The 17351-nt window shown below is 35.3% G+C and overlaps 1 protein-coding gene across 2 annotated transcripts in view; it reads right to left on the reverse strand.

Moving 5' to 3' along the window:
• ADGRL4 (adhesion G protein-coupled receptor L4) overlaps positions 1-17351 on the reverse strand; it is a 118402-nt gene that overhangs the window by 19031 nt on the left and 82020 nt on the right. For both annotated transcript variants that reach the window (XM_010347185.3, XM_074381058.1), the window contains exons 9-13: positions 16640-16845; positions 13733-13906; positions 12297-12500; positions 10003-10223; positions 9807-9873 (exon numbers count right to left, since the gene is read on the reverse strand). In XM_010347185.3, the coding sequence (XP_010345487.3) occupies positions 9807-9873; positions 10003-10223; positions 12297-12500; positions 13733-13906; positions 16640-16845 (872 nt within the window). The remainder of the gene's footprint in view (positions 1-9806; positions 9874-10002; positions 10224-12296; positions 12501-13732; positions 13907-16639; positions 16846-17351) is intronic.

Genomic DNA, 17351 nt, shown 5'->3' on the forward strand with positions numbered 1-17351 from the left:
CTTTCTAATATTTCATATTTACTTTGCTTTAGCTAAACTTTTTCTGATACAGTATACTAGAGACTTCTAACAAATTCTATATCATAACAGACGCATGTATTATAATTATGTCTTGTTATAATTAAATACTGTTACTTATTCACTAATATTTAAAAATTGAGATCTAAACACACACACACACTATAGTTGGCCACACATACATTCCCTTGCATATAATTTTTGTTGTAAAAAATCATGGTTTTAAAATTAATCTTTTTATTTAAATTTAATACAAAAATGTAAGTAGAGGAATGCCCTAAGATTATCCTCCAGACTGTTGTGCATTTTCCTTTTTTTATTGTTAAAGAATAAGTTAAAAGGCCGGGCACGGTGGCTCAAGCCTGTAATCCCAGCACTTTGGGAGGCCGAGGTGTGTGGATCACGAGGTCGAGAGATCAAGACCATCCTGGTCCACATGGTGAAACCCCGTCTCTACTAAAAATACAAAAAATTAGCGGGGCATGGTGGCATGTGCCTGTAATCCCAGCTACTCAGGAGGCTGAGGCAGGAGAATTGCTTGAACCCAGGAGGCGGAGGTTGCAGTGAGCCGAGATTGCGCCATTGCACTCCAGCCTGGGTAACAAGAGCGAAACTCTGTTTCAAAAAAAAAAAAAAGAATAAGTTAAAATTGTTATTGTTGTTGTTGTTGTTTTACCGTAGCCATGTTGTGTAGGGCTGGCATCATTAACTTCACTTGCATATTAGGAACCCAAGGCTAGGGGTAGAAAAAAAGCTTCAGAAAGATCATTTAATCTTGCTTCCTTATTCATTACCATGTATATTTTTAGTGGCTCAACTAAAATACACAGATAATTACTGAAGACTTACTAGGCACTTCTATATTGCAGGGTGACCAAAAAGAGGGCCACATTGTTTTACAGTTCTTGGGTCCATCACTCACAGAGATTGCAATGTGAATGCAGCTCCCTAAAGACCACATTGCATTTGAACTGTGGCTCCTAAGGTTGTGCAACACAGTAACATTGATTATTGAGCATGATGATTATTGAATAAGATGCAGTAAATAAATCAAGAAACTCATAGCTCTACAATTGAGTTGTAAACTAAAAATAAAATCTAAAGCCCTTCATCAACTGAATAGACCCTGTTGTGCCAAGGAGACCCCAGAAAAACTTGAAAACTGAGTTCCTGGTCATGATGGGTGGGAAGGTTAAAAACACCTTGTTATACTCTCTCTCTTTTATGGTTTAGACTAGAGATCCCCAAACCATGAACTGGTACTGCCTGAGCTCTGCCTCCTGTCAAATCAACAGCAGCATTAGCTTCTCATAGGAGGGCAAGCCCTATTGTGAGACGGGCATGCAAGGGATCTAGGTTACATGCTCCTTATGAGAATCTAATGCCAATTACCCCTCCCCAACAATCTGTGGAAAAATAGTCTTCCACAAAACTGGTCTCTGGTGCCAAAAAGGTTGGAGATTGCTGGTTTAAAAACAACAGCTGACCAATGTTAATGTTAAAATAGAGGTCATAAAAACTGCCAGAACAGACTCTTTGCAGCAATATAGTAACAAATTATAAACAGGACTTGAGTTTATGCCAGACCAGGGTTAAGTCATGCACCTCTATGCATTAAAAAAAAAAAAAAAAAAAACAAATGGGAACTCACTAAATTAAAGAGCTTCTACACAGCAAAAGAAACTATCAACAGAGTAAACAGATAACCTATGGAATGAAAGAAAATATTTGCAAATTGCGCATCCGACAAAAGTTTAATTTCAGAACCTATAAGGAACTGAAACAAATTTATAAGAAAAAAAAAAGACAAACAACCTCATTGAAATGTAGGCAAGGGACATGAAAAGACACTTTTCAAAAGAAGACATACATGCATCCAACAAACATATGGGAAAATGCTCAATGTTACTAATCATCAGAGCAATGCAAATGAAAACCACAATGAGATACCATCTCACACCAGTCAGAATGGTCATTACTAAAAAGTGAAAAAGGGGTGGATCCAAGATGGCTGAATAGGAACAGCTCTGGATTGCAGTTCCCAGTGAGAACAATGTGAAAAGTGACTGATCACTGCATTTCCAAACAAATTATTACTGGCCACAGACCAGGATATTCCCAGGCTGAAAAGCACTGTGAGTTTCCAGCATGGCTGTTTCAGCCAGCACAGAGGGTTTCTGCACAAAAACTCACACGAATCTGGGTGGCCATTTCAACTGGTGCCTGGAAGGCCTGGGAGACAGAGCTGCCCATTCAATTGAAAAAAGGGGGCTGAAACAGGGAGCCAAGTGATCTGGCTCAGTGGGTACCACCTACACAAAGACCAGAAATCTGAAACACTCTAGATTTAGAGTTTCACAGCAAGCACAGCTGTACCTAGGATGGTCCAGCTCTGTTGGGGGAAGGGCATCTGCCATTACTTAGGCAGTCCACCACTACCTAGGGAGTCCGCCATTACCAAGGCATTCCACCATTACTGAGGCAGTCCACCATTACAGAGGCAGTCTGCTGTTACTGAGGCAGACTGCCATTACCAAGGCAGTTCTAACTATACTTCTATAAACAAAACCACAAGGAAGTTGACACAGCAGCTGGGCAGAGTCCATGGCAGCTCAGCAATGCCTCTGTTGGCAGACTGTGACTAAGCTATCTCCTAGCTGAGCAGAGCATCTCTAAAAAAAGGCAGCAGCATGTCAGGAACTTATAAATAAACCCCATCTTGCCAGGACAGAGCACCTGGAAAAAAAGGTGGTTATAAGTTCTGCTGCAGCAGACTTAAACGTACCTGCCCAGCAGCTCTCAACAAAACAACAGAGCTCACAGCTCAGCACCTGAGCTCCCATAAGGGTCAGACTGTCTCCTCAAGCAGCTCCCTGATCCCCGTATATCCACAGAGACACCTCATAAAGGAGAGCTCAGGCTGACATCTGGCGGGTATCCTTCTGGGATGAAGATAATTGCAGAAGAAACTGGCAGCAACCCTTACTGTTCTGCAGCCCCTGTGGGTGATCCCCAGGCAAGCAGGGTCTGGAATGGACCTGTAGCAGTCCTACAGCAGAGAGGCCGGACTGTTAGAAGGAAAACTTAAAAAAACAGAAAGAAATAACTTCATCCTCAACAAAAAGTATGTCCACTCAGAGACCATATCTGAAAGTCACCAACTACAAAGACCACAGGTAGATAAAGCCACTAAGATGGGAAGAAACCAGAGCAAAAAGGATGAAAACACCAAAAACCAGAATGCTTCTCCTCCTCCAAGGGATCACAACCCCTCACCAGCAAGGGAACAAGGCTGAATGGAGAATAAGTCTGATGAATTGACAGAAACAGGCTTCAGAAAGGGGTAATAGCAAACTTCTCTGAGCTAAAAGAACATGCTCTAACCCAATGCAAAGAAAATAAGAACCTTGAAAAAAGGTTTGATGAAATGTTAATGATAATAAACAGCTTAGAAAAGAATATAAATGACCTGATGGAGCTGAAAAACACAACGTGAGAACTTTGTGAAGCATACACAAGTTTCAATAGCCAAATCGACCAAGCAGAAGAAAGGATATCAGAGATTGAAGATCAACTCAATGAAATAAAATGAGAAGGCAAGATTAGAGAAAAAAGAGTGAAAAGAAATGAACAAAGCCTCCAAGAAATATGGGATTCTGTCAAAAGACCTAATATATGTTTGTTAGGTGTACCTGAATGTGATGGAGAGAATGAACCCAAACTGGAAAACACTCTTCAGGATATTATCCAGGAGAACTTCCCCAACCTAGTAAGGCAGGCCAATATTCAAGTCCAGGAAATAGAGAGAATACAACAAAGAAGAGCAACCCCAAGGCACATAATCATCAGATGCACAGGGTTGAAATGAAGGGAAAAATACTAAGGGCAGCCAGAGAGAAAGGTTGCGTTACCCACAAAGGGAAGCACATCAGACTCACAGTGAATCTCTCCTCAGAAACCCTAAAAGCCAGAAGAGAGTGGGGGCCAATATTCAACATCCTTAAAGAAAAGAACTTTCAACCTAGAATTTCATATCCAGCCAAACTAAACTTCATAAGCAAAGGAGAAATAAAATTCCCTATGAACAAGCAGTTGCTCAGAGACCAGGCCTGCCTTACAAGAGCTCCTGAAAGAAGCACTAAACATAGAAAGGCATCATGCTACCTGACTTCAAACTATATTACAAGGCTACAGTAACTGAAACAGCATGGTACTGGCACCAAAACAGAGATATAGACCAATGGAACAGAACAGAGGCCTCAGAGGCAATCCACACATCTACAACCATCTGATCTTTGACAAATCTGAGAAAAAACAAGCAATAGGGAAAGGATTCTCTGTTTAATAAATGGTGTTAGGCAAACTGGCTAGCCATGTGTAGAAAGCAGAAACTGGACCCCTTCCTGATACCTTACATTAAAATTAACTCCTGATGGATTAAAGACTTAAACATCAGACCTAACACCATAAAAACCCTAGAAGAAAATCTAGGTAAAACCATTCAGGATATAGGCATAGGCAAGGACTTCATGACCAAAACACTAAAAGCATTGGCAACAAAAGCCAAAATAGACAAATAGGACCTAATTAAACTCCAGAGCTTCTGTACAGCAAAAGAAACAATCATTATTGTGAGCCAGCAACCAACAGAATGGGAAAAAATTTTTGCAATCTACCCATCTGACAAAGGGCGAATATCCAAAATCAACAAAGAGCTAAAATAGATTTACAGGAAAACAAACAAATAAATCCATCCAAAAGTGGGCAAAAGATATGAACACTTTTCAAAAGAAGACATTTATGAGGCCAATAAACATATGAAAAAATGCTCTTTATCACTCATTAGAGAAATGCAAATCAAAACCACATTGAGATACCATCTCACACCAGTTGGAATGGCAATCATTAAAAGATCTGGAAAAAACAGATGCTGGAGATGATGTGGCAAAATAGGAACACTTTTACAGTGTTGGTGGGAGTGTAAATTAGTTCAACCATTGTGGAAGACAGGGTGGTGATTCTGCTAAAAACAGAACTACCATTTGACTCAGCAATTCTGTCACTAAGTATTCACGCAAAGAAATAGAAATTGTTCTGTCTTAAAGACACATGCTAATTTCAGCACTAGTTGCAATAGCAGAGACACAGTATCCACCTAAATGTCCATCAGTGGTAGACTGAATGAAGAAAATGTGGCACATATACACCATGGAATACTAGGCAGCCATAAAGAGAATCAGCTCTTGTCTTTTGCAGGGACATGGATGGAGCTGGAGACCATTATCCTTTGCAAACTAATGCAGGAACAGAAAACCAAATACCGTATGATCTCACTTATAAGTGGGAGCTAAATGATGAGAACAAATGGACACAAAGAGGGGAACAATACACACTGGGAGCTACTTGAGGGTGGGGGTGAGAGGAGGGAGAGGATCAGGAAAAATCACCAGTGGGTACGAGGCTTATTATCCGGGTGATCAAATAATCTGTTCAACAAACCCCCATGACACAAGTTTACTTATATAACAAACCTGGACACGTACCCCTGAACTTAAAATAAAAGTTAAATAAAATAAGAACAAACACATTATAAATTAAAATAAAACCTCTTACTATTGTTCTTAATACTCACACCCTAGTGAGGGATAGCAAGGGCCTTACTATAAGAATGGAGGAGAAGAAACAGATGAGTTTATTTATGGAGGTAAAAAATTGTTTAGTAGTTAATGACAAACTAGACTAAGAAGTGATTAATCTATTTTAAAAAGTTGATTCTTGAATGCTGTGAATAATGATGATACTTCAGTTGATGTCTAGTATTGCCTGGTTTACAATGCTAACTAATTCTTGCTTTGTCCTTTTTTCTCCGTCAAAAGGAACCTGGCATGCTTATAAGGGCTGCTTGCTTTAGTTTACACTTGGAATCCTCTGCACATTCACAATCATATGTAGCAGAATCTGCTTCTTGTCACATCCACAAACAAGGTCCTCCATCTTAATGAAGACTTCTGAATGACTATGAAAGTCATAGTGATCTCTTCATATCTCACCAGTATCATTTATATTTAATTATGTACTGTTATTTATCATTTGTGTTGTGTTTTTTCCCCTCATTCATACTGTAGTGGGCAGAAAATATTTCTTATAAATTTTTGTATTTCTATTATGTCCAGATCACCCAACTAACATGGTGAACTTAATCGTATGGTTTGGGTCTTTACCTAGCAGAATATTCTAAAGCATAGGATGACAAATTCATAATCAGTAGCTCATTGCTATCCCCAAAATGGCAAGTGGTGATAGATTTTGAACATCTGAACTCAATTTAAATAGGAATCTTGGCTGGGTGTGATGGCTCATGCCTGGAATCCCAACACATTGGGAAGCTGAGGTGGGCAGATCATGAGGTCAGGGGTTTGAGACCAGCCTGGCCAATATGGTGAAACCCTGTCTCTACTAAAAATACAAAAATTAGCTGGGTGTGGTAGCTCATGCCTGGAATCCCAACACTTTGGGAAGCTGAGGTGGGCAGATCATGAGGTCAGGGGTTTGAGACCAGCCTGGCCAATATGGTGAAACCCTGTCTCTACTAAAAATACAAAAATTAGCTGGGTGTGGTAGTGTGCAACTGTAGTCTCAGCTACGCCAGAGACTGAGGCAAGATAATTGCTTGAACCCAGGAAGCAGAGGTTGCAGTGAGCCAGTGAGCCAAGATCATGCCATTGTATTACACTCCTGCCTGGGTAACAGAGCGAAACTCCATCTCAAAAAAAAAAAAAAAAAAAAAAAAAAAAAAAAAAAAAAAAAAAGAAAAGAAAAGAAAAGAAAAAGAAATCTCTATTTCATAAAGTAGAGATTTTTTTGGTGACATAAAAGTTACTTTTTTTTTTTAAATGTCAGGGACTGACATAAATTTACATGCCATAGCTTTTGGTAATTTTAGATTTTTAAAAATCTGTTTACTTCTTTTTCTTTTCCAGATATTTGAAGCATATGTGTTTGAGTAGGGGCAGCATAGTTGGTCTGAGATACCTGTCTTCTACTGGTAAGGCTCCACAACTCTGCACTTGTGGGGTAGAAGGGTCCTACCAGCTGTTGTTATGGGGGAGCTTTGTGATATCATTTTGCTTTAGTTCTTATCACCATTGCTAGTCTTGGCTTAAGAGACAGTCTTTACTTTGATGGTATGTATAATTTACTTGATGTTCATGGCATTTCATTTCCACCTCTGTCTTTCTATTCTTCAAAGATGGATATCTATATGTCCATTCAATCCATTCTCCTCATTGTATACATCTTCACTTGATTTAGGCAGCCCTGAAGCTTCTTTCCATTTCTCCAACTTATCTGTGTTATAGAATAGCTCAAGTCTTTGTGTATTGCCCCATCATTTTATTACTAGACATACTATATAATAATCTTTTCTGTCCCTGCTATTGAAGAATATTCCAGTAAGCACATAGCCTGCAGGAAACTCCAAACAAAAGCAGGTGCTAGTCTCTAGGTTCACATTTGGCTCCAAATCAGGGGATATATGCCAAATTCTCATAAAAAATGTTCACCATAATCTAGTATTCTTATATGCCAGGGATACATGAAAGTTCTACAGTCATTCTAGCAATGTGAGATCAGAATGATAATTTAACTCTTACTATTTTGATTTCATGCTCTGCAAACTTTTTTGAGGAGTCCTTCACATCTTGTTTTAAGGGTAGAAGGAAACACCATCATTTTTTCTCATTCATAGGGAAAAAAACAAAAACAAAAACAAAAAAACCCTTCGAACAGAGAACACTGTCCTCCCCTAAAGGCCAAGCCCTCCTAATTCCGGGCCGTCACACAGCTGCCTTCTCCAGTCCTCTCAAGGGGTTATAGCCAAGTCTTTCTTTCTCATTGTAAGACCCATGGGAAGAGTCAGGTCTACTCTGTAATGGTTCTTTTTTAAATGTTTAGTGTTCAATATCTCTTTGACTTTATCTTTGAACTAGATACTATTATTGGGCAACAGAAAAAATGTCATCTAACAATGCATTATGCAGCTGAATAATAATAGCAATATGTAGGCATTAGCACAGAAAACGATGACTGGAGTAAGTCAATTCACTTTGATTTAATAATTAAGACTTTTTTAGTATTTAAAAAGGATACTATAAAAGATTAAAAAATATTTAATTTTAGAGTAAAACTGAGGGGCCTAACTCATTTTTTATGTAGGCTGACCCTCTAGTTAACCTTGAAATGATTATACAGAGGCTGTATGGAAGATAAATTGGTTCATTAACTCCAGACTAGAACAATGTGACACTGTTCATTTAGACTTCTAGAAAAGTTTGCAGGACTCATTTTTAAATAAGCTCATCTAGATTCTCTATATCTTACTATAAAATAATCCAAATTAGCCTTACATGGGCAACTGTTAAAAACTATTTCAAAGAATTATTCCCCTTTCTTATTTTAGAGAAGTATGCTCCTGTTTTCGTTGTTTCAGTATAATTTCTATCATGCTACTTTTCATCTAAACACTAAGAGTCATTGTTCCACAGACCTTTCGCTGGTACAAAACAACGCCAAAGATGGATTTTCCTATAGTGAGAAAATCAGTAAAATTAGGATATGTAGAATATGTCTTCACATGAAATACATCAGGGTAACCCATAAAAATATGTGAGTGGGACACCATTTTATATTCTTGTGTGGCTTAAAAATTTTGGAGTTATAATAAATTAACTCAAATTGTTTTAGCTTAAATCTAGCCCATGGATTTTCTTATATAAAATAGTGTTTGATTTATTGTGAGAATTACAAATGCATTTTTGTGATGAGTAGAAAGTATAGTGTATGAATTCACTTGATTTCACCCACACCATTGCAAAATACAGCTTGATGAAAATTCTCTGCTTTGCATTTCAAGTCCTTTTCCATTTAGCGGTACCCTCACAACCATGAAAAACTCAAAGGAGAAAGGAAGAGAGAAAAAGAAATTCGAAAAGATGGCTAGCTTACGGTCAAAACATATGGAACAAAATTGTCCAAAATATTGCCATAACTTCTCTACTGATAATTTATTCCACTCTAGAGTCTTGTCAGTCCTCCCAGATTCATTGACAGACTATTATATTCAGAAAGACTGTTGAAAACTTTCAGCACTTAGAAATGCACTTGAGATATATAAAAATGTCTTTATTTAGAATGGAACATATAATGTCTGCCAAATATGTAGGTTTGAAACCACTTCCAATAAGAATTAAAAGGCCCTCTTCCTTGCTGAAATAGGACTATCAATATATGACTTGCCTGTTCATGAGAAATAGTGGGTTCTTGTCTCTGATGTTGTAATTTAGTTTAAAATCACTTTATGATGACAGGGTACATAAAGATGATAAAACTATAAAGATGACAGTCTAATCTTCAAAGATGACCGATCACCGATAAAAGATTAAATAACATAAACATCTAAAATGCCAGATTATCAGCTGTTCGGCACATTCTCTGTATTGTAGTATGCCAGGGTATTACTGATAAGTGAAAAACGCTTTTTCCTCTATGGTATGCAGAAATCTATCCTCCATCAAGAGGGGCAAATGAATTGTAATAGCTTTGAATTTATAAGATACACATATATTTTTCGATTACAATATATGTAAAATGCTGATAAATGATATACTGTAAAATACTTCCTTTTTTTTTTTTTTTTTTTTTTTTTAGAATAACACCTTATTGCTACAAATTTTAAGAACCCTATAATCATCACTTTTTGGAATTGTAATGACAATTTTGTATATACATACAAGAATGATTAGGCATGCTGGTCCTATAAAACTCCAAATAAAGTTGTTTTCGGTGCTAAGCCAACATCTGAAAAGTTAACAAAAGATAAAATCTATAAATATGTTTGTATGTACTTTAACAAAGCAAAATTATCAAAGATATGAGAAGCACATTCAACATTGTATTTCAAATGCTCATTAAACCATTTTAACTTACACTTTTGTTGTGCCATAATATCTGTATCCTAGTGCTGCTGAAAATCCGACTACCACGGCTGGGCTTAGATAGCCAAAGATATAAAAATTTTTGTGTAAAAATCCCTTGTTGTAGATGACTCCCACAACAATGAGATAGAGATGTATGCCTTCAATGCACATCCATGCAAAAGCAGCTAAAAAGAAGTAATGTAGCAGTCCAGCAATGATTGAACAGAAGAGCTAGATAGAAATCAAAGAAAAAAAAAAGCCATTGGCAGTGTTTGTTTTAAAATTATCATAACATACAATCTCAACTTTCTCTGTCAATCTCAACTTTCATTATACTATGAAGTATGTCACTTTATATGATGATTGATCGTATTAAAATATCCCTGTCATGTCACTTCTTAAAGATGCACTAGTTTTAGCTGATTTAGAAAAACAAAAACTGTGCTTCATCGACGAGAAATATCAACCAATCTTGTGATAGAACTAAGTTATAGTTTTTGTCCAGAGGTTTATAACTTTTATATATTTATGTAATATGATAAATTGTGGAGTATTCACATGTAAACTATGGTATCTTGGTGAATATGCTAGCATTTAAGTTGATTTCTGTTTTGGAGATACCTCTCTTTTCCTTTATTTTATTCATTCTTGAAGAATAAAAATTACTTACAATACTCTGCTAAACAAAATAAAATAAATATCTTAGGTGACAAATATAAAATTGACAAAATAGACTAATAATATATTTCATCAGAATATCCATTATAGAATTACTTTAAATTGTTAAGAATCTCATGTAAATTTGAGATGGCTTTCATTTAAACATTTTTTCAGTGTTTATTTCACATCTAGAACTGAAGTTAGACCTATAAGAAATAACAGAAAATGAAGTAGTTACATAGAACATATATACTTATGTACCATCCCATTAAAAAAACAGAATATAATTCAAAATTAATGAGATGACATACTAAAATATGTTAGAGAGTATTCTATAAGGCTGGGGGGCAGAAAGATCTTTGGCAATTAAAATTTGGAAATCACTTTAGCAAGGAAGTGAGTTTTGAGATATGACTGGAAAAATGGAAAACATTGCATAGGTGAAAGGTAGTTGAAAGTAAACACTAGAAGGAGTAGTTTTGAGTGAAGATAATGGTAGGAGGTATCTGAAAGAGGAACTCGGCATTGGAGAATAGTGGGAGATACATAAAATTGAAAAGTGTTACAAATACCACTGCAAAACAAAAACAGATAAGGAGTTTATAGTCATATACTGTGTAAAGTAGACACTTTTTGCCATCTATTTCTGAAGAAAACCTTGCTAAGTGATTGTTGGTTTCAGTCTTTGAAAGATTTCTAGGTGTGGAAATATGGAGGCAATTTCACTTTTTGTGGTCACAAGAATAGACTTCTCCAATCTCCAACCGTAAGGAGTGCAACTGGCCCAGGGTTCAGCTGCAGCCTTAGGAAATCCATTGCTGTTCTCACTTCCCATAGGCTGCTGCCAGCCCGTGAGTGAGCACAGTAGGGTTACTGCTATAAGAGACAAAGGATTCCTCTTACAAAGGACTCCTGCTCCTGAGACAAAGGATTCCTTTGACAGGTAACTTTGGTTTGAGAACTTCCCAGAGGACTTTTTGACACCTGTGCTGACCTTTCCTTAAAACTGCATTACTGTAAGGAATGCTTTTGCCCACTCTTCTTTTCTCCCCTCGGGGTCATACCTGAACCTTGGTCTGATAGACCAAGCCTCTCTCTTCCCATTTGCTCTCACTAGCAATTACGTGCATAAATCTATTTCACGTTTAACCCTATCTGAACACTTGCTTCTAGGAGGACCCAGACCAACAGAATATGAAAACATTTGGGAAGGTTCCAAATCAATAATCTTGGGAAACGGGAAGTTAGAAAAGATACTGCGTAGAAACAGTCTATCACATTTCACCTAGAAACTCTCACTGCATTATGTTCAGTCCCTATTGTAAGATAAACTATTTTTAATTCTCCCTCTCCTTGGTCTTTGTTTAACAACCATTTAAAAACAAAACAGAAAAAAAGGTATTTATTCAGTTTGTTGCAAAGTTTTAATTTGTCTCAATAATTCATCATAATGAGGGACATTTTTGCTGAAGGGACTTGATAAGTGGTTTGCTTAGCTATGTTAGCATTATCAAACTTAGAAAGGATAGCTGAAGAACAAATGAGTATGCTTGCCCCAAATTACAATTAATGTTTCTATGACATATATATTTAAGAAAGTACAAATAGCATGGAACAAAAATAGAGATTAGAGTGCCTACATACCTTATTAGTACTTGTATTTATCCCAACAAGGAAAACAAGTTCAGCAAGAAATAGGCTACAGCAAAGATTTTTGTGAATTGTTGTCCTGGTGCTTTGAATTTCACTGAAGAACCAGAAGGTAAAAATGCATATGGAAAGGCAAATCAGTGAAATAATTATTCCTAGTTGAGTGATTCTTGTAAGAATATTATGATCCTTAGTACCCTAAGGGAAAATAATAATAAAGCTGTTAAAAGAATAACTCAGTAATTTGTCAAATGAGCTACAACATATAATGAACTTCCTTTTTTGGTGAAACATTAATCAAAATATTCATAAAATGTAAAAATATAAAAGTGCATTTAGATGAGAAAAATTTTGTACCTCTGAAAATCCTCAATATCCACCTAAATCTAATGTAAATCATGTAGCACTTTAACAGTTCTGTAATTGGTAATTTTTTTTCCAGGCATAGTATTAGTATTAGTATATGGTTTGACAATGTTATCGACATTAATTTCATTACATTACAAAGGCAGTCCATTATTGTAATGTGAAAATGGTTAATTAAAACAGATTTATCAGTAGTAAGACTAAGTCTCATGTTTATGCAGTGATTCATCTAAAACACATGAAACAAAGGTGTTAGCAATGTTGAACATAAGAATTATCAAGTAATATTGTTCAGAAACTTTGAAATATAAAATGTTGGTTTTATCCTAACTAGATGAATACTTATATTTATAAACAGAATAGATGTTTACTTGCTTAAGCTCAGGAAAAAAAATCATCTTTAGGACTGACATTATGTTTAGGCAGATTTATTTGGTTACTTGATATATTTAATGAAAGATTATAAATAAATCTAATGGAGATTATAGCACAGAGCTATAAAATAATAAATGATGTAATAAATATATAATGTAAATAAGATATTACAAAAGTAAAATACATGTTATGAAACTAGTCACCTTAGAGAGATTCTTCATGTTTAAAAATCTTGTGGGGATCTACATTGCTAAAATCATGGTGTTAGTTATGAGTGTGCTAATACTTATTGACCAACTGTCAAATCTTTTCAGGAGCTTTGTCATGAGTAAAAATAAACTGTCACCACAGAAAAAGGGGGTATAAATTCCATGATACTTTAAAATGGACAAATGGCTCTTGAAAGCAACATTACAATCAAATTTAACATGCAATCTACCAGATATTACAGACTAGATCATTGTTAGACTAGAAATAATCTTAAATACCTACTAAACATGTTCTAGAAGATAGGTAGGAAAACAGAAAGAGAGATCCTGTGGGGTTTTATCTCTTATATTAAATGTGCTATTTAAACCCAAGGAAAATATATTAAAAAATTAAGTATTGTCTTGAATGACATGGATAAAAAACAAAAAAAGGAACATAGGTAGGTAGATTTATAACTATGAAGGGGAAAATTCTCTTACAATGGAAGAACCAGAAGACATCAAAATTGCAAAATGTGTCAGGTGATTACAGCGGCATGAGGTGTGGGTCTCATTTGAGTATGTCAGCTCACAGCCCTCTGAAGACCAGGTGCCATTCATGGTATCAGGTGAGTAATCCCAAAATGCACATAGACTCCTATACCTATCTGTGGTCTGAAAAAAAGACATTTTACTAATGAAAAAAGGGAGAAAAGTTACATATATAGTATTGCTTTGTCATATTTAAGATACCATTAATGTGATTGAAACAATGCCTTAACTGTGAAACACAGAATAAATTCTAATAGATAAAGGCTGCTATGTGAAGAATGGACATTTAAATTGCAACAATGCTATATTTTATCAATCTTGTCTTATAAACCTGTGAAAATTTTTGTTAACGGAAATGATTCATATGTCATTTACCACAGTGCATAATTATCATCTGCATCTTTATTCAATAAATGTTTGTTGAGTATTTACTAGATACTTGTCATTACTCCAGGTATTAAAAATACAACACCGAACAAAACAGAAAAAATGTTTACATTGTTGACATTACATTCTAGTCAGAGATGAAAAATGATTCCATGAGAAAAATAACTAGAAAGTAAGAGGGAGAGTTGTTCAAAGAGGCATCTCCTGGGAGATTATGTCTAAGTAGGTATTTCAATGAAGTGAAGGGTGGGTCCAACAGATTTGGGAACAGAGGATTCCAAACAGTTGGAATTGCAAGTGGACAAGCTCTGGAGTCAGACTGACCAGAGGCATTCCAGAATCTTCTAGAAGCCAGTTAAGTTAGAGCACAGTGAGTGAGGTGAAGAATAGTGAAGACAAGATCAGATACAGACATGGGACAGATCAGATCGCACACAGGCTGTGTGATAGTTACTCAATAAACAGTGGAGTTCTCTTCATCATACTTTTATATTAATTAAACATAGAATTATACCTAACATATGATTTAATAATTTATCAATAAAATGTTGAACTTGCAGAAAGAAAAGCTTTTTACAGTTATATAACAGGTTACAGTTAACTATGTACTTGCTTATTTTGCTTAGTTTGACTTTCATAAGTACTCTCTGAGAGAAATGTTAAGAGGCCAAGAGATGTAATTTTAAGATGTATTTAAGACTAAACATTGATAAATGGAATAATATAGGATCAAACTCAAAATTTCAGACAACTATTTGTTAAAGAAAACATATCTTGGGTGTCAAATGTATGATAAATACTGTTCAAGGAGTGGGGATTATCAGTTAAAAAGAGCATCGACTCTTCAAGGATGAAAGAAACTCAGATGATTTTAAATACAATAAAATAATTGTTTTGATGGGATAGATACTAAATATAACCCTTAGGTTAACAGTTGGATCTCTAACAAAAACAGTGTGAATTTGCCTGGAATGAGTCTGGAAAGATAACTGAGTTAAAATTTGAGAGATTACTAGAAGTTTTTCAGGGAGGTCAAGCTATACAAAGAAAATTGAAATTCTTTTAATTCCTCAAAAAGAGACTGGGAAGTGCCTAATTCTAGAGAAAGCAGGGTGACTTTAGAATTGAGGAACCAGACAGAGTTGTGATTGTGGGCATCATTCAAAAACAGAGTTAAGTAAGGTTCTGTTTACTCGCTGATTTCCCACCATCTCCTACTACATTTTCTTAATTTTCCTAATCCCTTCAACCAGACTTCTGTCTGGACTAGATAGGAAAGAAAAAAGTTTCTTCCTGGGAAACTGATTGGCCAGAAATAAACAGCTTTTGGGTACTGACATTCAGGATCTTCCAATGCCATGACCGACCAGAAGCCTGCCTGATGAAAACTCTAATGAATTGCACCACTGCCACAAGGCCATGAGAGCACACATGTCTCATTATGAAACTGGTAAAGTGGGTTGTTCTTGGCAACTCTCTAGCTGCCAAAACATTCCATTGATAAAAACCAGAAAAACCATCAGATCACGTAAAGTAACAGTGTTTGGTTTCTAGTTTTAAAAATGTCTTTTGCACTTAGCATCTAAAGAAGTCTTAGTTTAGTTTGCATTATTAAACAATTTCATACCTTCTTTTCCCCTGAATATAATGCTTATATTTTCTATATATTTAGTTTTTCTCTACCTTGGATTTTTTATTTAGCAGTGACATGTTTGTATTGTGTGTAAGCCAATATATTCTTTTTGTTTAGAAAGCCCCTTCTCCTCCCATAAAAATGCAAATATCACTGCTCAACTTCAAGGTACTTCAAATGGAGCTTCAGAAGTAATTGCATCATGTACTAGAACTGAAATTCTGTTGAAAATTTAAGATAACAACAGTTTTTAAATGATAGCAAATAACCTGTGATTTTGAGCTGTCCCCATTCATTTTTAACTAAAATAGTTAAATAGTTGGTTAGTTCTAATTTTGCTTTTTTGTTGTATATCTTTAATTATATATGAATCTGAAAAATGATTTAGAATAAAAATAAAAGAGTACAATGGTCTCCACTAATTTATTTATGAATATTGTAAATTTTGCTATGATTTTCTTTTAATCAATCCCCTAATCCCAAATCCCTTCAAATATTATTTAAAATGACAAGTCTTATGGAAACACATCACTTATTATACAAGTGACATTTATTTCTCTGATTGTGATACTTTTTAATAAGTCATTCTTTGAAACTATGGATACTTTGAAAATAGACAGTGTACTTAAAAATAAAACTAAAATATTGCTTAATTCCAGAGAATCAAACTAATAATTTTCATGGCATTAATTAGAATGTTTAAGGAGCCCTGAAAGCAAAAAATATTTTATGGAAAAATTAGTTAAAGCTACTCACTCTTTTAATTTCAAATCTGTATTTTCAAACTCAAGAATTCAGATAACTTAAGTGACACAACTACCAGAAAAACAACTTACCTTTTGGTGACTTAATGTAAACGTTACTTTTTCAAGTTCATATAATGTAGGTGGGTTTGAGCTCATTGAGACTGAAATTACTGAAGAGATGACTTTTTCCTCCTCTTCAGAATTATTATGATTTTGATGTTTCAATAAGAAGTTGTCAGATGACGAAAGCAAAGGACCAATACTCTTATAATATAAAAATGCAACTGCAATATTGCCTATCAATCAAATAAGTATATTTAGTGAAATTCTTATAAAACAAAGTATTTAGACTCTGAAGATAAACATAAAAATTGAATACACATTTTACATTAGAGAGTTAGACAAATACCGAGATACTGAAATATGGACCACAATGAGACCATGCCTGCATTATTAAACCCTATTAAGACATATTCTCTGACCTCTAGGATTTGAAGGTAGTCATGAATTATCACAGGCTGATAGAGTCAAGAAAATTTAGAGTTGAAGGAGTAACATGCCACTGAGTTCAAGCTTATGCCCACTAAAATGGTTTCTATTTAATATTGATAACATATAATTATACAGTGTCAGGGAAGAAATTTATTTCCTTGAGAGGCAGCCATTTATCCATGTCCCCTAAAAATCCCCAAATGCAGTGCATTGGCATATAACCAAACAGCACAAAATCAAAAACACAAATATTAATATCATCAAAAAAAGAACTGTAATAACAAAACTGGAAACCTCCACATCACAGGAA

The sequence above is a fragment of the Saimiri boliviensis genome, chromosome 11 (assembly GCF_048565385.1).
Source record: "Saimiri boliviensis isolate mSaiBol1 chromosome 11, mSaiBol1.pri, whole genome shotgun sequence".
NCBI classification, from domain to species: Eukaryota; Metazoa; Chordata; class Mammalia; order Primates; family Cebidae; genus Saimiri; species Saimiri boliviensis.